Source organism: Syngnathus floridae, chromosome 7 (genome assembly GCF_059516105.1).
Source record: "Syngnathus floridae isolate MCC-2025c chromosome 7, RoL_Sflo_1.0, whole genome shotgun sequence".
NCBI classification, from domain to species: domain Eukaryota; kingdom Metazoa; phylum Chordata; class Actinopteri; order Syngnathiformes; family Syngnathidae; genus Syngnathus; species Syngnathus floridae.
In genome coordinates, this window is record NC_142419.1 from 4,021,354 (window position 1) to 4,044,093 (window position 22,740).

At 40.5% G+C, this 22,740-nt stretch overlaps 1 protein-coding gene across 5 annotated transcripts in view; it reads right to left on the minus strand.

Moving 5' to 3' along the window:
• Window positions 1-22,740, minus strand: part of wsb1 (WD repeat and SOCS box containing 1) — a 59,980-nt gene that overhangs the window by 20,979 nt on the left and 16,261 nt on the right. For 3 of the 5 annotated variants that reach the window (XM_088380474.1, XM_088380471.1, XM_088380473.1), the window contains one exon: window positions 21,711-22,610. In XM_088380474.1, the coding sequence (XP_088236600.1) occupies window position 22,610 (1 nt within the window). In that variant the 3' untranslated portion in view covers window positions 21,711-22,609. Of the gene's footprint in view, window positions 1-5,114; window positions 5,229-7,941; window positions 8,115-10,189; window positions 10,291-13,073; window positions 13,206-13,397; window positions 13,682-14,139; window positions 14,309-16,333; window positions 16,735-21,710; window positions 22,611-22,740 lie in introns of those variants that run through there. The other 2 variants (XM_088380470.1, XM_088380475.1) reach the window with 2 other exon arrangements.

Genomic DNA, 22,740 nt, shown 5'->3' on the forward strand with positions numbered 1-22,740 from the left:
TCTTACCTGGCTCATCGCGATTAGCAAGCCGCTTGGAGCTAATGCTAACCGGGCTAGCGGGCTGACTACAGCCCGCGTCTGTCTCCGCCACAACTACTGTTATCGCACTATTCTGCTCTAACTGGCGGACACGCCCCTGATGTACTTTCCAAAATTTTAGTGGACCTCAGTGCGCAGGGAGCTTAATTTGGTCTGATCGCGCAACTGCGGCGTGCCGGGTGCTCACTGTCACATTGCTTTAAGAGCATCTTTGTGTTTTAGGATGGCTTTACTGCTCCTACTTGCTTTCTTTGGAGGCATGATTAGGGGTTAACACAATCTTCAAAGTAACGAAAATACAATAACAACGAACGGAGTCAGTCGGCATCCGGGTCGCGCGGTCGGGTTTTCTCGGGTCCTCTTGGCTCATCTTGCAAGGTTCGACCTCTGAATTTTTTTTCGACAACCGAAGCAAAAAAATCTTGAATTTTTCGTTCGAATTCCGATTTGTTCGAGAACCGGGACGTTCGAAAACCGAGGTTTGACTGTACTTTCATGAATGGAGTTGTTTCGATACATACCCTCAAGCTTTGTATGTGTGGCGCTATCTCTCCACAAAATGATTGATGCCACGAACAGTTTAAACAGATGTGTGTGTTTGGACCAGTTCAGACTGAAACATATCCTGATATGAAATCAGATATGAAACTACCTCCGGAGTGTGGTTTCAATCCGACTCACAAAAATCGAATTATATGTGCATTGTGACATTTCAGACTATACAAGAGCCATCCAGCTTCAATTTGAATGGGCTGAAAATCTGATTTTGGCTGTCTTTTTGAACACAAGCTAAAAATAAAAATGCACTTACCAACTTCTTGAATATTTTGTTTGTTCTTAAAAAAAGCTTAGATTACACTGAAGCCATAGTAATATCGTTCGCATCGTATCGTTACTGATACCTGACAAAATGATCACAATATTAAATTTTAGCCATATCAAACAGCCCTAATGCAGACACTGATACTACTCAGCTCTTTAGTGAAGAAATGGCTGGGTGTTCCCAGGTGTTTCAACAGCATAGGGCAGGGGTGTCAAACTCATTTTTTTTCGCGGGCCGCATTGTAGTCATAGCTTCTTTCGTAGGGCCATTATGACTGTCAACCCAAATAAATGTATGAGCACCTCATTATATACAGAAACAAACTGACAAATAACTCTTTTTCAAATCAGACGAGTAAAAACTGGTCAAATATTTTAAAAATAAGATATTATTAAAAGTGAAGACAATTTGCAATTCTAGTAATGACACACAAATTTGATGCACAATTTGTCTTCGCGGGCCACATAAAATGATGTGGCGGGCCGTATCTGGCACCCGGGCCTTGAGTTTGACACCTGTGGCATAGGGTGTACGGAAAAGGCATTCTGGAACTTCCTCTATCCAGTCTCACGGAGGAATTCAAGTGCTCCAAAGTGAGGCTGTAGAAGACACTAACTGAATCCTGGGACTCACGTGTAGCCCAAACAGCCCCTACTCTGATAACTGGAAGGAAGTGGTCTGCAAATGGAGGAGGCACTGTGACATTGTGGGGCTTGTGTGGCAGGGCAGGGGAGGGGAGGGTTTGACCTTGGCGAGAGCATCCATCCATCCATGCATCCATGCATCCATGCATCCATGCATCCATGCATCCATGCATCCATCCATCCATCCATCCATCCATCCATCCATCCATCCATCCATCCATCCATCCATCCATCCAGAACTTCACCATGTGGTGGCATGGAGTGGTGCACAATCCTCTCAAGAAAAAGCTGAAGAAGTTGTATCCCAGGAAGAAGCAGCAGCAGCAGTGGAGTGCCACACAGGCCAAGCTGCAAGGTGCTGAGACCAACAAGCTTGCTGCCAAGTTGCACAAGATTCATTTAGAAGACCTTAAATCTTGAGCCTCTTATAATTTGATTGCATCCATCCATCCATCCATCCATCCAGCCATCCAGCCATCCAGCCAGCCAGCCAGCCAGCCAGCCAGCCAGCCAGCCAGCCAGCCAGCCAGCCAGCCAGCCAGCCAGCCAGCCAGCCAGCCAGCCAGCCAGCCAGCCAGCCAGCCAGCCAGCCAGCCAGCCAGCCAGCCAGCCAGCCAGCCAGCCAGCCAGCCAGCCAGCCAGCCATCCATATGCATGACAATGCACCCTATGCTGCAAAGAATACCTCTGTGTTATTGGCTATGGGCATAAAAGGAGAGAAACTCATGGTGCGGCCAACAACTTCCCCTGATCTCAACCCTGTAGGGAACCTTTGGAGTATCATCAAGCAAAAGATCTATGAGGGTGGGAGGCAGTTCACGTCAAAACAACAGCTCTGGGAGGCTATTCGGACATCATGCAAAGCAATTCAAGCGGAAACTCTCCAGAAACTCACAAGTTCAATGGATACAAGAATTATGATGGTAATATCAAAACAGAGTTCCTATGTTAACATGTAACTTGGTCTGTTAGGATGGTTTTGATTGAACTAACTTGATTCAGTGAATGTGACCACCTAATGCTGCAAATTCAACAAATGACTATTTTCAATTCTTTACAACCTATAAAATGTTTTGAAACTCTGCTGTGCATAATAATTTAGAACAGTGTATTTCAGTGTATCGAGTTTTCTATATTTTTTAACAAGACACTGTTTTGTTTTGACCAGCTCAGTGGCCTAGTAGTAGAGTGTCCGCCCTGAGACTGGAAGGTTGTGGGTTCAAACCCCGGCCGGGTCATACCAAAGACTATAAAAATGGGACCCATTGCCTCCCTGCTTGGCACTCAGCATTAAGGGTTGGAATTGGGGGGTTAGATCACCAAATGATTCCCGAGCGCGGCACCGCTGCTGCTCACTGCTCCCCTCTCCCCCAGGGGATGGATTAAAATCACATGGGGATGGGTTAAATGCAGTGACAGAATTTCCCTGAAGGAGTAATCCCAAGGGATTAATAAAGTTGAGTCTAGTCTAAATCTAATCTTTTCATTGGGAGGTTTGTTCAATAAAATTTGACATGCTAATACTTGAACAATGTGACTTATCAGTATGACTTATCATACTGTCATTTGCATTGACCATTTAGGAAAATCTGAGAAAATATAATTTGCAGAGATGGGGACTCGAGTCACTGTGACTTGGACTCGAGTCGACTCAAGTCACTGTGACTTGGACTCGAGTCGACTCAAGTCACTGTGACTTGGACTCGAGTCGACTCGAGTCGACTCAAGTCACTGTGACTTGGACTCGAGTCGACTCGAGTCGCTGTTTTGAGACTTGTGACTTGACTTGACAAAAAAATGAAAAAACTTGGACTCGACTTGGAAGTTAAAGACTCGGGACTTGACTTGACTTCAGACACGATGACTTGAATGACTTCAGTGTTATTTAGTTTATGTTTTCAGTTTGAATATAAAATTAATAATACATTTAAAATAATAATATCGATAACACGGTAGGAGCGCAGGCTGAGAATGGCGTTGTCATGATTGGATCACTCCCCTGTCAATCAATCAGTCGTGCCATCTCTACCTACCGAACGTGTTTATTGGAGAATCACGCCCCTTTATATCAGACATGAACAAACATGTCAGCGGGAGCGGTACCGCGAGTCATCACCTTCGGCTATCGCAATTACTTTTATGACGGCAAAAAACGGACAGCACAGTGCGAGATACGTATGCAACAAAAACATTTCGAACAGCCAGACGACAACTTCAAACTTTGTCCGTCATTTGAAGAGCCATTCTGCCAAGTAAGTGCTTTTCATTTATCTAAATAGGTGTGGCGGCTCGGTGACGCACTGGGTAGCACGTCCGCCTCACAGTTAGGAGGGTGCGGGTTCGATTCCACATCTGGCCCTCCCTGTGTGGAGTTTGCATGTTCTCCCCGGGCCCGTGTGGGTTTTCTCCAGGGAATCCGGTTTCCTCCCACATTCCAAAAACATGCTTGGTAGGCCGATTGAAGACTCCAAATTGTTCCTAGGTGTGAGTGTGAGTGCGATTGGTTGTCTGTCTCTGTGTGCCCTGCGATTGGCTGGCAACCAGTTCAGGGTGTCCCCCGCCTACTGCCCGATGACGGCTGGGATAGGCTCCAGCACGCCCGCGACCCCCGTGGGGACTAAGCGGTTCAGAAAATGGATGGATGGATAAATAGGTGTGTATATTCAGCTTTAATGCAATGAATATGATGATGAAACTGAATTAAGTAAATATGATTTAATATGGAGCAAGTTAATAAATGAATACTACAGTTAACTTGACTTGGACTTGACTTGACCTATTTAAGGACTTGACTTGGACTTGACCTATTTAAGGACTTGACTTGACTTGACCTATTTAAGGACTTGACTAGGACTTGACCTATTTAAGGACTTGACTTGACTTGACTTGCCCAAGAAAAAATGACTTGGGACTTACTTGAGACTTGAAGGTTAAGACCTGAGACTTACTTGAGACTTGCACATGTGTGACTTGGTCCCATCTGATCATTTGCATAATAATTTGAAACACAGTTATTAGGTGAATTTTTTTTTTTTTAAATGAATGAATAATCGTTTAAATAATCGTCATTTCGAACACAATCAAAATCATCCTGATTATACTTTGTTCCCATAATTGTCCAGCCTTATTATGTACGATTTGAACACTGCGCCTAAATGTAGGAAAATTGTACTACAAAGGTAAATACGACTGAACAGTAGTTGGGCAATAATTATTTTCAAGTACAACTACAGTGAGCCCAATTAACATGAATGTCTAGTGCCACATAAAAACACGAATACAGTACACTTATTTATCTGAATCATATTTGTACAACAATGCTCAACAAAATCATTATGAGCAATTTGCATTTAAATTGACAATAGAGGGCTCAAAATTGTAACTACTCTATTAATTTTTTTCAACCTGCGTAGGAAAACAACAGTTCTGAAACTGCTGCCAAGAGAGAAAAGCTGCGGATTAAACATTAAACAGTGTCATGGTACATTCATGCGCCACTAACCACAGAGAATAATGTAAACAAAGAAGCAGAGACTTCAAAAGTCACATCCAGTCACTTCGGCTTTTCTTCAATAAGATATAGATGAGAAGAGAACAAAATTACTTGCCTGTCATCAGTAATGCTGGCGATGTGACGGCCGTCAGGGCAGAAGCTCACAGAGCGTACCCAGCGGTCATTTGACCCTCCAGCAAAAATGAGTGATGGCGGAGGAAAGAGGTGACTGTGAAAACATCAACTTGACTTGAGTTCAAAGTGTAGTGTAGTACACGTTAGTTTCACTAATCTTTATCCATTTCTGGTAGTTTCTATTTATACTAAAACATTCATTTCAACTTCAAGGTCTGTATATGGCTTGTGAGGGCTGTTTCTCTCCCTTGCTGGTTACGTCGAAGAGCTTAGTGCATCCATTTTGTACACCCATGGAAAATGTTTGAACTTCTTCTTGAAACGTCTTGCAGTTGAAACACAATTTTCTTGGTTTTGATAGCAATACAATATTTATGAATCTATGTTGGGCGGAGACTAAAGAGTAGTTCAGAATTTTGGTGAACCATCTGCTTGTTTACGTTATGCCAATCAATGCTGTGTCGTAATGCCATATAGCGTGACATTGCAGTTCCTTGTTAATTTAATTTTGATTGCACGGGACACATACAAATATTATCTAGGGAATACTTTATATACATTTTCATTTCTCAATAACTTTTTGAGGACCTGGAAAATACATGTTAAATTTTCCAAACTTTCCCAGGATTTTCAAGACCGCACGAACCCTAAATGTTTAAAGTATTAGTAAAAGTATTAGCACAAAGTCTAGAGCATGCATATTTATGGCATCAGGTTTTTGAACATGTATTGTTTTATTGTTACCCAATTTATCAGTTTGTTTTTCAAATCAACTTGTATTACTTATATTTCAAATTAAAAGGGGGAAAACGTTTTTAAATTATTCCTTTTGGTCTCACTGTTTTATGTCACAAAAACCTGACATTTCAACAGGCGTGCTTGTGTGTATAGACTTTACATATATTCACTGTACATGTTTATAGGGATGCACCGATACCATTTTTTTAAAAAAACAATACAAGTAGATTTGATTACAGTAATAGCCTATACCGAGTTCCGATACGAGTATGAGTTGCATTGTCCTTGAAAATACGAAAAGTATAATTCCACCAGGCGGCTCGGTGGAGCACTGGTTAGCACATCCGCCTCACAGTTAGGAGCGTGCGGATTAGATTCCACCTCCGGCCCTCCCTGTGTGGAGTTTGCATGTTCTCCCCGTGTCCGCGTGGGTTTTCTCCGGGAACTCTGGTTTCCTCCCACATCCCAAAAACATGCTTGGTAGGCCGATTGAGTACTCCAAATTGCCCCTAGGTGTGAGTGCGAGTGCGAGTGCGGATGGTTGTTCGTCTTTGTGTGGCCTGCGATTGGCTGGCAACCGGTTCAGGGTGTCCCTCGCTTACTGCCCGATGACAGCTGGGATAGGCTCCAGCACACCCGCGACCCCCGTGGGGATAAAGCGGTACAGAAAATGGATGGATGGATAATTCCACCAAACTAAAATGTTGTTTTTATTTTACAATTCAACAAGCAGCAAATCTTACAGTTGAAAACTATTTTAACAGTTAACAGTCAACATTAAATGGCTCACTTTTCTATTACTTTTGAATACTACAAAAAGTATAAAAAAAGCATTAGGAACACCTCGTCTACATAAATAACATTCTTTGGTTGAGGTTTACCAGCAAAAAAACTGATTAAAAAAATAACTTAAGTTTGAGAACTGCATAACCTTGTTTGTTCAATATTTTCTGTTTGCCAGAAAAATGCAGGTATCCCCCACACTTGCAGCATACTGTCAAATACAGTCACTATAGCCTGACTCATGTGAGAGCTGGGTAGTAGTCTTACATGTAGAACGACTCTTTGTGGGGCGGAATTATCGTAAATTCACTGTGCTGTCAAACTGATCAGAGACACAGGTCTAACACTACTTGTCCATATATCGGTAGTGAAGCCAAGGGCAGTAACTCCTTGGAGCAAGTCAGTAATGTGCCTTTTTACATTCTCGTGCACCTTTGGTAAAACACGGTCTGTAACGTGGCAGCTCGGTATCTCATACCGTGGCTTGAGTTCACTCAAAAGACGCCAAAAGCCCACATCGTCCACATACGACAGTGGTTGATCATTAAGAGCGATATACTCTGCAATCAAACTAGTGATTTTTATTGCTTGTGGATTGTCTGAAGGCATCTTATCTTGCTTCTGCAAAGTCTCTTATAAAGTTGGTTGCATTTAACCCATCCCCGTGTGATTTTGATCCATCCCCTGGGGGAGAGGGGAGCAGTGAGCAGCAGCGGCAACGCGCTCGGGATTCATTTGGTGATCTAACGCTCCAATTCCAACCCTTAATGCTGAGTGCCAAGCAGGGAGGCAATGGGTCCCATTTTTATAGTCTTTGGTATGACCCGGCCAGGGTTTGAACCCACAACCTTCCAGTCTGAGGGCGGACACTCTACCACTAGGCCACTGAGCTGGTATTTATCAAGTTGCTGGTGTTAAACACATTTATTATACACCCACCTCGAACAAGTTTTGCCTTGCAAATATTAGTCCATTTTGCTTTTGACACATTTACTTTACTTCCACTCAGCTGACATTACTCCTTTACTTGCTCTAGTTTTGTGCTAGCTTAACTGTCCCTTTGCCAGAAAAACACCATGGCAAACCATGGCAGGAGGCGCTGCCGTAAACTAATAATGTGGTATTGGCTGTTGGTATCCGCTCTCGTGTCATGAGTACGAGTACAATACTAGTATCGGTGCATCCCTCCATGTTTATTCATTCAATTATTGTCTGGTGACCTTTTAATAATTTGAAGTTTCTGTTTGGACAAACACACACACAATTGGGAAAATCGCAGGTCTCACCCCAGCTCTAGGAGGATAGTGGCCTTGTGGTGATCCCAGACAATGACCCGGGTGTCATAGGAGGCAGTGACCAACAGCGCCCCATCTGGTGAAAACTCACAAGACACCACGTCATTGTGGTGGCCCTCCAACTTCCGGATTAATGTGTATTTATCCATGTTCCATAAGAACACCTGCAAAGTGAAGAAAGGTCTATTAAAATACATGGATTGATGAGAAGGGTTGAGTTGTACTATCATAGGTCTATCATTACCATTACTGTCTGCATGTAAAGGATTTAGCAATTAAATTATGAGGACTTAGACAATTAAGTGACGTTTTGAGTAAATGGACATATTTCCAACTATTAAAAAAAATCCAAAGCAAATCAAAGTGTACATGCTACACAAAAATCAAGGCTACATGTCAAAATGCGACATCCCAATTAAACATTAAGTCACATTTTTGCTGACTACATGACTAACATTCTCAGTTGTATCAAATTACCAGATCCTTTAACTATACACAATGTTTAAATCAGAATTAAATAAGATAAAAATTACAACAAAATTACTTGTAATCTTTTAACAAAAAAGAGAAAATAAAACAAGATGTAACTTAAGGTAACATAATGTTACTCCACTGGTTTCCCCTTTCAGAGTTTTAGTTCTCTCTGTTTACAATAGGCTCACACCTCCGGCAGAAGCCTACGAAGAGAGACAGATACTGCAAGAGAAAAGAATATTTTATGGCCAAAGGGTTGACACCTCTGGCAAAGTACACATCAGCACCCAGACACCCAGGCAGGCACACACACACACACACACACACACACACACACACACGCACACGCACACGCACACGCACACGCACACGCACACGCACGCACACACACGCACGCACACGCACACGCACACGCACACGCGCACACACACGTACACACACACAATTAAAAATTATAAATTCTTAAACGCTATGACCTATCAGTATTGGCGGGCTTAGAGGAAATGCCTAATGAAATTTTTAACATGCAATTTCAGCCTTCAGTTTACATCATTTGCTGTTCAAATTTCTTTAACTCGACATGTTTTTTATGGAAGAAGTGGGATGAGCTTTTCTGATGTTTTTAGGCAATGCATATTTTTAAGATTAAGTATGTGTTTCTTTGAGTAACAATACTATTTCTATTCATCTGCAATACTTTCACTTCAACATCTGCAACATCCTGGAAGCAGATAATAGAGGGTAGGCTACATAAGGTGACATTAAAGTCCACCAGAAAAACACCTGACCAAATGACAAAATCTAGTATGCGTAGATAGATGATGAATTTACTATATTGGGATAAGGGAGGAGTGGGGGAATTTGGGAAAAAGGTAGTGGTGTAAAGGGGGGGGTGGGAAAGAGGGAATAATTGATGACCGGTTTAATGATAGTTTTGGGGTAAAATTAATAAAATAGGAACTGCGACAGCATAAGTAGACAGACACGGAGCAGCACCTACGTACAGATTGACCTTGCGGGTCAGGTGCCAAGTTGCCCCTGGCAGGCCTTTGGGCAATGCGCATCCGCGGTTCACACCGGCTGCTCAAAATGTCAGCGCGGCGCTCCCCTCAAAACCAATCACAAACTGAGCTCTGCCACCACCTGTGACAGGGAGAGCAAGACACACACACTGTAGGGACACACACAGCCGGTCAAAACCTACTACCTACATGTCTACTACCACTTGTTTGGTAAGTTTTATTGAGAATTGAAAAGATCTGTTCATGGAGGACACTCACAATCTATCGATTCTGACGTTTTAAAAATGGAAGGTTAGCATATTATAAACAGAAAACAGATTTTGTCTGCAGGCCAATCAGTCATGAATGACAAAAATGTGTTAAAAATACTTTTGTTTTTGCTTAAAATAACATAAAATGTTAATAAAGCTAAATAGGTGCGTGTTCCTATTAGTTTTTCCTCACTCGTCAACGCTGACTTACAGTATATGTAGCTAGATGTGTGTACAAACAGTTAGTTGTGAGTTTTGCAAAATTCAGTACACCCAAAGCATTTTCCCCACAGTCAACAAAACTCTAGATGTCACTTCACTTATGACACAGCAAAGTCGCTTTTAGTGTGAACATAGTAGGTGAGCAGTGCTGGGATGGGTTGTATTTCATTCCATTTCTAGGTTCATTGAGCATGGCTAGTCACAAGCAATGGCACAACAGTAAGCTAGCAAATCAATAAAAAGTGAACTGGGAGGAACATGTTTACGTACTGCTTTTCCTGATCCGACAGAGCATACGATGGACGAGTCAGGGGAAAAGGCGCTGCAGTAGACCCAATTCTGGTGACCCCGTAAAACTTTCACCATGTTACCTAAAGAAGCAAGTCACATTATTAACAAAAAGCCATTTACTCTCAAAAGTCGAAGTCAACAGATTTGCTGAATGTCTATGACAAATTTCCCCTTTGTGATCAATAAAATAAATGAACTGCACTGCCCACATACATACATACATACAAACACACACACACACACACACACACGCGCCTGCCTGCCTGCATGCGCGCACGCGCGCGCGCACACACACACACACACACACACACACACACACACACACACACACACACACACACACACACACACACACACACACACACACACACACACACACACACACACACACACACACACACACACACACACACACACACACACACACACACACACACACACACACACACACACACACACACACACACACACACACACACGCACATCTAAACTGCTTAGAATATAGAGCTCCCATCAGTGTTCAGTAGCATATCTTAAGTGACTTCAGCATTATCGTATTTTCTTGAGATTCTCGAAAATAAGGCTCTTGTGAAAAATAAAAAATAAACAAATACAGTAATCACTCGCTATATCACGGTTCACCTTTTACGGCCTCACTGCTTCACAGATTTTTTTTCATAGTGCATTGTTATGGCTTCATTAGAAAAATACACTAGATTGGAGTCAGGCAACAGCAGCACAGTCAGAGTAGTGTAGTGAAATACACGTGAGTCACAATTTGTCCTACTATATTGCACGTACTTTGGATTGATGATTAAAATTACTATTTTACTGTAGTTATTTGTAAGAGAGCATTTACTTCTCTGTGTTAAAAACATGTTTGGACCTGAAAACATGTTTTGTTCTTTCGTTTCAATGTTATACAGGACTGTCTCTGAAAATTTTAATCTGTATTTTCTGTAATGCAATTAAAAAACCAAAAATGTCATACATTCTGGATTCATTACAAATCAACTGAAATATTGCAAGCCTTTTATTATTTTAATATTGCTTATTATGGCATACAGCTTAAGAAAACTCAAATATCCTATCTCAAAATATTAGAATATCATGAAAAAGTATACTAGTAGGGTATTCAACTAATCACTTGAATGGTCTAATTAACTCAAAACACCTGCAAGGGTTTCCTGAGCCTTGAAAAACACTCAGGTTGGTTCAGTAAACTAAATCACAAGTATGGGGAAGCATGCTGATCTGACTGCTGTCCAGAAGACCATCATTGACACCCTCCATTAGGAGGGTAAGACACAAAAAGAAATTTCTCAAAGAGCAAGCTGTTCACAGAGTGCAGTTTCAAAGCACATCCACAAAAAGTCTGTTGGAAGGGGGAAATGTGGCAGGAAACGCTGCACAACCAAGAGAGATGACCGCAGCCTTAACAGCATTGTGAAGAAGAGTCGCTTCCAGAATTTGGGGGAGCTTCAAAGACAGTGGACTGAAGCTGGAGTCCAGGTATCAAAAGCCACTGTTCACAGACATGTCCAGGAAATGGGCTACAATAGCCTTATTCCCAGGGTAAAGCCACTTCTGAACTCAAGACAACGGAAGAAGCGTCTGACTTGGGCTATGGAAAAGAAGCACTGGACAGTTCCAGAGTGGTCCAAAGTCCTCTTTTCAGACAAAAGCAAGTTTTGTATTTCATTTGGAAGTCAAGGCGCCAGAGTCTGGAGAAAGGCTGGAGAGGAGCAAAATCCAAGTTGCTTGAAATCCAGTGTGAAGTTCCCACAGTCAGCAATGGTTTGGGGAGCTATGTCAGCTGCTGGTGTTGGTTCACTGTGTTTCATCAAGTCCAGAGTAAATGGAGATTTTAGAGCACTACATGCTTCCGTCTGCTGAAAAGCTCTATGGAGATGATGATTTCATTTTCCAGCATGATCTGGCACCTGCCCACAGTGCCAAAACCACCAGTAAATGGTGTACTGACCATGGCATTACTGTCCTTGATTGGCCTGCCAATTCCCCCGACCAGAATCCCATAGAGAATTTGTGGGGTATTGTGAAGAAGAAGCTGAAAGACACCAGACCCAACAATGCAAATGAGCTAAAGGCCGCTGATGAAGCATCCTGGGCATCCATAACACCTCAACAATGCCACAGGCTGATTGCCTTCATGCCACGCCGCATTGGTTGCAGTAATCCGTGCAAAAGGACCAAGTACTGAGCGCATTAATGGACATTTTCAAATCTTTGATTTTGTTTTGCTGTTATAAATCTTTTTTTTTTTTACTTAGTCTGAGGAAATATTCTAATATTTTGAGGTAGGATATTTGAGTTTTCTTAAGCTGTATGCCATATTCAGCAATATTAAAATAATAAAAGGCTTGCAATATTTCAGTTGACTTGTAATGACTCCAGAATGTATGACATTTTTGTTTTTTTAATTGTATTACCGAAAATAAAGAACTTTATCACAATATTCTAATTTTCTGAGACAGTCCTGTACATGTATAATAATGGTAAGAAAATAAAGGGTTCTTCTTCAAGGATTTTGCCTATCACGGGTTCTTTTAAGAACGTAACCCCAGCGAAAAACAAGGGATTACTGTATACTGATTAAAAATATCCCTCAGAGTAACTCAAAGTTCAGAAACAATAAATTAAAAAAAGAAATTAAAGAACAGAAATCATACAATTTGCCCCAAATAAATTAATTTTTTTGGTTGAGAATCTTACATAATTGTTAGAAACCAAAATCAACTCAGAGAATCGGAACCACAGTAATCCAAATACAAATGATTTTTTTTGTTTTACTTTAGACAGTTAAAACATTTTAAGGAAGTACAAACATGAAGTATAAACACACCATCATCTTTGAGGTCCCACACTCGGAGGGTCTTATCTCTGGAAGCAGAGACCAGCATGAGGCTTCCATCAGGAGCAAAGGTCAAGTCTCGAACTACATCAGAGTGATCCATGAGATTCAGCAATAGTTTACCTGAGAAATGGCAAGGAATTAATGCAAATGTCTACTACTATGTGTACATGTACAGCTCCTCGTCTGATACACATGTTTATCTACAAACAGCCAAGGGATAAAGACAAACATTATTTGCTACAGCTTTAGCCTTGACAAAGGCTGGGCAAATGGGAATTTTTGCAGTGCATGTTTATTTTCAGGTATCCTCACCAGTGTAAACATCCCAGATTTTGATCCGGCCATTGTTGAGGCCAGTTGCCAGTAGCAATTGGTCCTGCCCGAATTTAAACCGGTGCCATTCGACGTTGACGCAGCGGCTCTGCTTCTCAGGCACAGATGAGCCAAAAGCCAAACCCCAGACGATGTCGCCGCAGTCAATGGTGTGCTCTCTGGGATCACCAGTTGTCTGTATGTACTGGCCTCCATCACTGTTTTGACGGGAAAAGCGTCGGGGACTTAGGGCATTCGTGCCTTCTCCATCCTGGCCCGCTGAACTGAAAAAGAAATATCATTTAACATAAATATACAATGATACTAAAAGGCATTAACTACAGTTAAATTATTCATTTGATGTATTCATTTGATTTGATGTCTCTCAAATGTGTCGGTCATTTTCGCCAACAGATCTTGAAGTAGCATTCTGCTTTGTCAGCATTTCCCTCAACGTTCAAAATGACAAATATACACGAGGTGAGGATAGTAGCATTGCACTTTAGGTTTGCTTATATTCAGCAGAAACTGGGGCTTGTGGTCATAGTGGTTTACGAATGGATTCACGTTTATATGAACTGATAAATTCCAAAAATCAATTTTACAAATATAACAAATCACAATCACTGCACTGTATCTGGGTGATGAACCCCTTTGTAATTGCAACAAGTCAAGAAACTTCAATATATTTTCTATTAAAAAATGACCAACAAAACAAATGTGTGTTTAAAGTGGTACTTACAAATTTGTCAGACATTTGGACCAGGGAATAAGCCTGACAACGCGATGCCCCTGAGACCAAGCAAAGTAAGAACCATTGGGTGCAAACGCTACTGTCCAAGCTTCACGCCCAGACTTCTGGTCAAAGGGAGCAACAGGCACCAGGAGTTCACCAATGAACTTTGCCTTACCTGTAAAGCAAAGTTCTGATTTATTTTCTCGGCTCAAACCTATGGAATTCATATGATCAAGATGAAACAGGTTTTTTTCTGTACAGCAAACGTGTAGACATGTTAAACATTGCATATGAAAAATGTCAAATCAAGTTCATCTTTCGAGTTGAATGTGTAAAACATGGAAAAATTATTCTGACATGGATAAAGGGCACTGTAGGTGTGTTGGGTTGAAAAGGGACAACTAATCTAGTTCTGCAATGAAAACAAGATTTATGTTGTCTGTAACGATCTCTGTGACATTTTGGTGCTCCACCAAATATTTACTGTATATCATACAAGCAGACTCTTAGTCAACTTTGATATTCAACGCTGAAACAGCTCCACGGCTTTGTCAGCAAAGCAACTCAAACATCCTTTTTTTTTTTTATAGTGATCAGACACACAATTTGTGTACAACATACTAAAACCATATATGGCTGAACATCAAACAGTTGAGCCCCTTCACACAGGCCATCCAAGCAAACATGTTGGAGTCAACCCAGAAATTTGTTCGCTTCCTTTCAGTACCAGAGGTTCTGCCTCATAAGCTACGACGATTTTAATTTAATGCCCCAAACAAATTTTTCACGAAAGCAATTGTCGTGCATTGCCTCAAATTCTTAGGGGAGGGGAAAAAAAGAGAATTTAAACTTTATCATGCGACAATAAATGTATTATTTGTCAAATACATTCAACGATTCAATAGGGCTGCTCAATTAATCGAATTTAAATCATGATTATGATTTTTGCTCCTGACGACCCGAAAATTCATATAATCGAGGAAAAACGATGACCATATTTTCCGGACTATAAGTCGCAGTTTTTTTTTTTTTCATAGTTTGGCCGAGGGTGCGACTTATAATCAGGAGCGACTTATATGTGAAATTATTAACACATTATTACTTGATCATTAACACATTACTTACTAGTATAGTTGATCACTTCACATGTTATTTTCCCGTCTGTGAGAGTGGAGCTCCAGGCCATATTTAACAAGCATTGTACCCGAATGCGTTCAATGAACGAAAGTTAATGAACTCGTTCATATTTTGGATAAACGTGAACCTGAATGTTTCACATTTGCTCATTTTGGGGCCAATGAATGGTTTGAACGGCAGTTTACTTACGTTCAAGAATGCCAGGTTAACTCTTCTTAGACTTAAAATAAAACCCCGCTAAACACACTATAAACAAGGCGGGAAGAAAAGGATTTGGCCACCCCGGCCACCAACAGTCGTACGGCGCTGGCGTCATCAAAATGCGACAAAAGTCGCTCATTCGATGAAAACACACATCACACGACAAGCAGCCCCACTCGCCCTTTATTGTCAAACAGCAACGATAAGGTGTAAGAGCATTTATGGAATTTGATGTGAGTCCCAACACTGCCTTTAAGTATTATTATCTGTGCTATCCCAAAAGGTGAGCTTGTTATTAGTAATATTATAGTTTCCAACTGCCAAACTAACCACCGCTGTTGATAGTTACAGTAGGCGTCAGTTTGAGTGACATGCTTGTTTTCTGACTCAACAACAGTGGAACGTCTGCGATGAACAAGCACGTACAGCATGAGGCGAGCTAATGACTTTCGACACTAGTGTGGGGGAGGGAGAGGAACCAATGCAAAGTTTGACCGTGTACTTGGATATATTTTTAAAATTGTTTAATGATGACTTACAAGGGAAAGGAGAAATCACACTATTGACTTGATGACTCAAGTAAATGAAACAATTACAAATTGTGGGACACATTATTGGCACGAATTAGGACGTAGCGCACTCTGCAAGGCAGATCAAAATTCATAAACTCACGAGGCCAATAATTCAACCCTGCAATCAACATACAATTTTAAAAGCAATCCCAACGTATCAAGTCATGCATTGTAAATTGTTACGATTTTAAACAACAAATGAGTCGCAGGGAAGGTCTTAAAAGATATTCGTCGATCCCCGCCCAAGCCCACAGAGAAGAAAAAGGGTACACGTTATCAATTGTACTTACCTATATCATTTTCGTTTATAGAGTCTGGGAAGCTTGCCATCTAACTGAGGGCAGAGACCAAGAAAAGCCAAGCTCCGACGGTAAAACCAAGATTGAAGTGGAAATTCGACGGCTGCGGATGAAGATAGCTTTTCTTCCACCTTCGGCTTCTGCTAGCGTCAGTAAATCCCTCCGCCTCAAAACCGCACTGCTGGGTAGTAAACGTAGTCGTCGTAAAACCCTTGATTACTTAAACACTTTACTTACTCTTACTCTAAATGTGATAATAAAACTGGCAAATATACGTCCAACAAACCGTTGCCGTTTAATCACAATGCGAATTATACTAGCTTCTAAACGTAGACTGCAGTACAATGTATCAAGCTATTTTCATCCGGGGAGGCCGGGAGGGGCGATACTTTAAGAGTAGGCGGTGCTTCAGAATTTCATTTACGTCAGCAGAGTTTCCATAGAAATACTATTAACGCCCTCTTTTGGTGTTTTTGTTATGGTGTTAACTTTATTTTTTTTGGAAAGCATATAGCAGATTCTTTTAGCCTGTTTCATAATCGTAATTATTCCGTTGCCACAGTGAAAAGGAGTTTTGATGCATTTAGTTCATTGTTATAGTGTGAGAATATACATTTATTTATTACTTTGTAGATTCTAGGATTGATTTTCCCCCTAGGGATTGACAACAGGACGATGTAGAAAAAGACAAAATTTCAACGTTGGCACCATTGTACTATGATAATGTTTACTTTTCTCTGGACACATCAGGACCTACAAAGAGCGTACAGCATTAATGCAAATTTTATCATTGGGGTTGAAGGAATGGGGTCAAAATACAAAAAGTCGTGCCTAGCTACAAAAACAGATGTGCTCAAACCTCATTGAATAAAGTACATAAGCAGACAAGTATATTCACATATTAAATCAATAAAAGAAACATTTTAAGCATATAATTATACCTACACACCAAATCAATAAAGAAGACATAACTGGACATTTTTGATAAGTGGTAATGAGAAAGGTTTTTATAAACTTTATGATCTGATATATATTTCTGAGCACTTTGAAATAACAAATGTCTTTTGATATATTGCCTAAATAGCTTAATGACCCTTAAGGAACTGTGTAATGCATGCCTGATGTTTTTCTCTAAATCATGGACACGGCCAGAGTCATCTTGACCGTTCACTACTTGATTGTATCTTATGTTTTGACTAATGCTAGACGACAGTTTTTGATTACTACTGCACGCTCTGCACAGAGGGAAATATTTTGCCTAACAAAGAAAGAATGAGGTACGACAGTGTATGTCCAAGATTGGAGAAGAATGTTTACAGGAAGGTCACGTGGAGATAAAACCAGCAGGTGCCAGAGGGAGCCAGCCAAGGACTCGGCCAAAGATGATCGCCAAGGCCGTAAGACGGGATGGAAGACAACAGCCCCCACACACACCGAATCGCCCATAACCAGGACCCACTTCCATGGCGAACTTGCCCCACCCCAAAGACTCATCACCCATCAAACTCGGCCCACACTGGTATGTGCAGCTGATATAAGCTAACCAAAGAACCTTGAACGTTGCCTTTTCTGAATGGAGACTTTCCGCTCTTGAAAGGCCCAGCGCTGTATTGTACTTTCCTGAAGACAGAGCTTTCTGAACAAGTATTGTGATTGAACTCAACCAACCTGTGTAAGTCTAATTTGTGCTTCAGTGTCTTAGCATTTTAGGTGATTGGCAATGGCTTCTGCCGTGAGACGCAGAAAACGCGCTCCCTAAATTGTGGACAAAATCCAACAGGGTCATGAGCAGATGTATCAAAAGTATTCACATTGACTACTCAAGTATAGATAGAGATTTAAACATGATTTAAAAGAAGTTGAAGTAGCTAGCTTTTTACTCAACTGTAAAAGTATTGGTAACTATTTGAAATGTAAAAATAATGCAAGGAAAAAAATACAACTAACTGGAAGCCGTCAAACATAGTTACACAAATAAATTAGGTGTCTGGTTACAATTTTTATTGTTTTGATGCAGCCGACAACTCAAATCCACATTTTCAAAACAGTTAACACAGAGGGCTAAACACATGCCACAGTGGTCAAAATGACACATTTTGTTCGCAAAAGGCTCTAACTGTGCCAAAATACTTAAAATATGAAACAAAAGCAAACTCAACTTTGACACAAGTGAGCACCTCCAATAAATAATAATCATTACCCAATGGGCAACAAAATACAGCACTTGTGTGAATCAGTGCACCATTGCTTGTCATCGCAGCCTATACATAGCTTACATGCAGTCAAATGTGCCCTCTTGCAAAAAATACATCAAGAATCAGATAGGCTTTTTTTTTTACTGTGGCTGACAAATGAAATATTCACACAGAGAATACGTGGAAAAAATACATTATTGTGTGAGAAATTAGGAAAGTAAAAAAAAAAAGTATTTTACAATAAAGAACACAAATCTATAGTAGGCCTATACTATAAGAGTACAAGAGATAGCCACAAATGATATTCGTGTGTCTCTTCTGAGCCCTTCTAGCTATACCTCCACCTTGCACACACACTCTTCCTCTGACTTCTCTACCTCTTACTCTCACTCTACCTCTCATCTGCCTTAGACCTCTTCGATCCATGCTTGCAAAAAACAACACAGGCCTGAAGACTGATAGCAAATTGAAATATTTTGTGAAGAAGTGTCAGACAGGTGCTTTTAATGATTGCATACTGATCAGGGAGTTTCTACGAGCTCGGAGTATATGGTTTCTGTTTCAGAAGCGCGGCTAAAACAATGGAGTTTGGACTTCTTGAATGACATCTGTGCTAACTGTTTTGCAAAAGGGTGGGAAAACTGTGTCAATCTAATGACAATGGGTTACATATTTGCATGAGCCATCTTCTCCTCTGCTGAGATGGTGACGATGAAGACTGAGAGGTTACCAGTTTCTTCAAACAGGTCAAAGCAATCAATAAAAACTGTCACACTGCTTGACACGCCCGCTCGCCCAAGCTGTCGGTAGCGAAGATGAAAAAGCTCTTGTACGCATGTGTTCAGTGTTTACGGTGAAGCATTTACCTTGAAGTTCCAGACACAAGTGGCGTGTCGTCGCTCGACCAATCTTCGGGCAACTCGGCGTATTAAGCGTTGAGAAGAGGGTAGGAAAGCGTAGAAGAGAGGCAAAATTAAGGTTGCTTCCTTCAGGCTGCAAAAAAACAGTGGCAGCATCACCACTAAGAGCCTTTTGATGCTCCTTGTATGTATACGTTGTTGGATTTTGTCCACAATTTAGGGAGCGCACTATCTGCGCCTCATGGCAAAAGCCATTGCCAATCACCTGTTATCCAATTTACTCACTGCGTGCTCCTTTGATTTCTTCAGATTTAGGAAAATGCTAAGACACTGAAGCAGAAATTAGACTTACACAGGTTGGTTGAGTTCATTCACAATTCTTGTTAAGAAAGCTCTGTTTCCAGGAAAGTACAATACAGCGCTGGGTGGGCCCTTCGTGCGACCATGCTCAAGAGCAGAAAGTCTCCATTCAGAAAGGCAACGTTCAAGGTTCTTTGGTCAGTTTATATTCAGTTGCACATGCCAGTGTGGGCCGAGTTTGATGGGTGATGAGTCTTTGGGGTGGGACAAGTTCGCAGGAGAGTCTGATTCCATGGGAGTGGGTGCTGGTTCGGTGAGAGCTGGTTCCGTGGGGTTGGGTGCTGATTATGGGCGATTCGATGTGTGGGGGCTGTTTTCCTTTCCGTCGTTCAGCCTTGACGATCATCTTTGGCTTGGCTGTCTCCCTCTGGCACCTGCTGGTTTTATCTCCAAGTGACCTTCCTGTAAACATTCTCCTCCATTCTTGCACATACACTGTCGCACCTCATCCATTCATCATTCCTTCAATTTTGTCATTTTGTACGGAATTGTGAGTTTTTGGCTGTGACATCATCAATTTATTAATGTTCCCTGACTATGCAAAGTTTGTACTCACGACTTACCATGTTTTTGTTTGTTCTTTTGATACTCCATGTACTTGCTTACGTCATCATATTCTTAGTTTAATCATGCTTTCAACCATATATTTTCTTTGTTAGGCAAAATATTTCCCTCTGTCCAGAACGTTCAGTAGTAATCGAAAACTGGCGTCTAGCATTCGTCAAAACATAAGATACAATCAAGTACTGAACATTCTTAGACGACTTTGGCAGTGTCCGTGATTTAGAAAATCATCAGGCATGCATTAAACAGTTCCTTAAGGGTCATTAAGCTATTCAGGCAATATATCATAAAACATTTGTTATTTCAAAGTGCTCAGAAATATATATCAGATCATAAAGTTTATAAAAACCTCTCTCATTACCACTTATCAAAAATGTCTAGTTATGTCTTCTTTATTGATTTGGTGTGTAGGTATAATTATATGCTTAAAATGTTTATTTTATTGATTTAATATGTGAATATACTTGTCTGCTTATGTACTTTATTCAATGAGGTTTGAGCACATCTGTTTTTGTTATAAAAACCTCTCATTACCACTCATTTATTGATAAATTCTTCTTTATTGATTTGGTGTGTAGGTATAATTATATGCTTAAAACGTTTCTTTTACTGATTTAATATGTGAATATACTTGTCTGCTTATGTACTTTATTCAATGAGGTTTGAGCATATCTGTTTTTGTAGCTAGGCAGGACTTTTTATATTTCGACCCCATTCCTTCAACGTCTTAAGTTGGTAAATTAAAATGAACTGAGGCAATGTAACATACAAGTAAAGAAGGCGCTGCACTGTTTAGCTTAGTTTTTTTATGTGGCTGTTCTTGACCTGACAAGTGCTACAATCGTGAAAAAACTTGTTTAAAGCACGCAGATGCAGTAGCGTTACCGCAAAATAAGTTCTGATAAGTCTGTTTATATTGAAAAATACAAAAAGCATTTAAAAGTACAATAAAGTGTTTAAAACTACAATAAAGGTTCATAAAAGTCTTGTGTGGATATTGTAACAATATATTTTCTCTACATCGCGGATTTTCAACTATCGCGGGTGGTCTTGGAACCAATTATCCGCGATAAACGAGGGATTACTGTACCACCCTTGAGGTGGAGCCACGACTGTTGGGCTGGGTGCTTACCTAGTTGGGCACACCAAGTCAGACAAGTTTTTTTTTTTTTTAGGCTGTGTCATAAGAAGTGTCCTGTCACCATGGGTTTGCGTGCTAGTGAATATTTTACCAATACATTTTCCCAAGCTACATTGAAAGGGCTCTCAACATAATCATCCACTCAGTCAATTTGCTCATGACTAAAATAGTATGTATTTAAGGAGCACTGAATGAAGATATTATTTAGGTTAATTTGGCAGACTGGGTTAAAAAAAAACAACCCCAACAACAATAAAAGATACATTTATTTTGTTGCTTCGAGTGTGCCTGTGAGTTGTGGTGTTCAGTAAACAGACTAAAAATGTCAACCAGAACACTCATATGCAGCTATCTATTAACAGAGGTCACAATGTCATTGTCAAAAAAAAAAAGATAACAGAAATATACAGGGGTGATCATATGTCACAAGACAAAAACAAACACCACCCCTAGAAAAAAAAACCTTAAGTATTTTATATGATTCTTGCTCAGACTTTTTTTGCAGTATGAATTAAAAATAATGGAAAATCAGAAGCACCATACGTGTCCTTGGTGCTTATGTTAGATTGGTGAACTTGTTTCACTGTGGACTTTTGGGCAGTTACAGCTTTAATGACCACAATATTTGGATGCATAAAAAAATATATTTCTGTAACCCCCAGTTGTTGGAGAAGAAAATCCAACATGGTAAATACTCATGATACAGTTGTGTATATAAAGGGGCATTTTCCATGTCTTGGATTTGAAATGCCTATCCTGAGGATGCCTAATCACAAACAGAATATGCTACTGTAAAGAGAAAAGTAACAAAGGTAGAAACAATCTCTTGCTATAGTTAGTAAACCCCTAAGGAGAGGTTTTGAGGACAGGGTTAAAAAAATAAGGATAGAGACTAATACTTTTCATATTACAATTAACATGGTATATGTAGCATCAAATTATCATTATACAGATTTTTTTTTTAATGACAGTTAGTACCAATCTGTTTTGTGAGTCCATGCCTTTTCCTTAGAAAGAAGGGTTGGAGGTCTTGCCTGGTATCAGGGTGGGGCTGTGTGTAGTGGGTTATAGGAAGAGCTTCAATACCTACACCAATGGACCGTTCCACTGTCACCATGGTAACGATATATGGTGGAGCATGGGAGGATCTGAAATATGAACATCATTTAAATCTTCCCCGATGCCACTCCAATACAAATACTGTGAATGAATGAGTCAATTAGCGTTCAATTGGGCGTGGCACATTGATTATGAATTTATAATTTGCAGACTCGGATG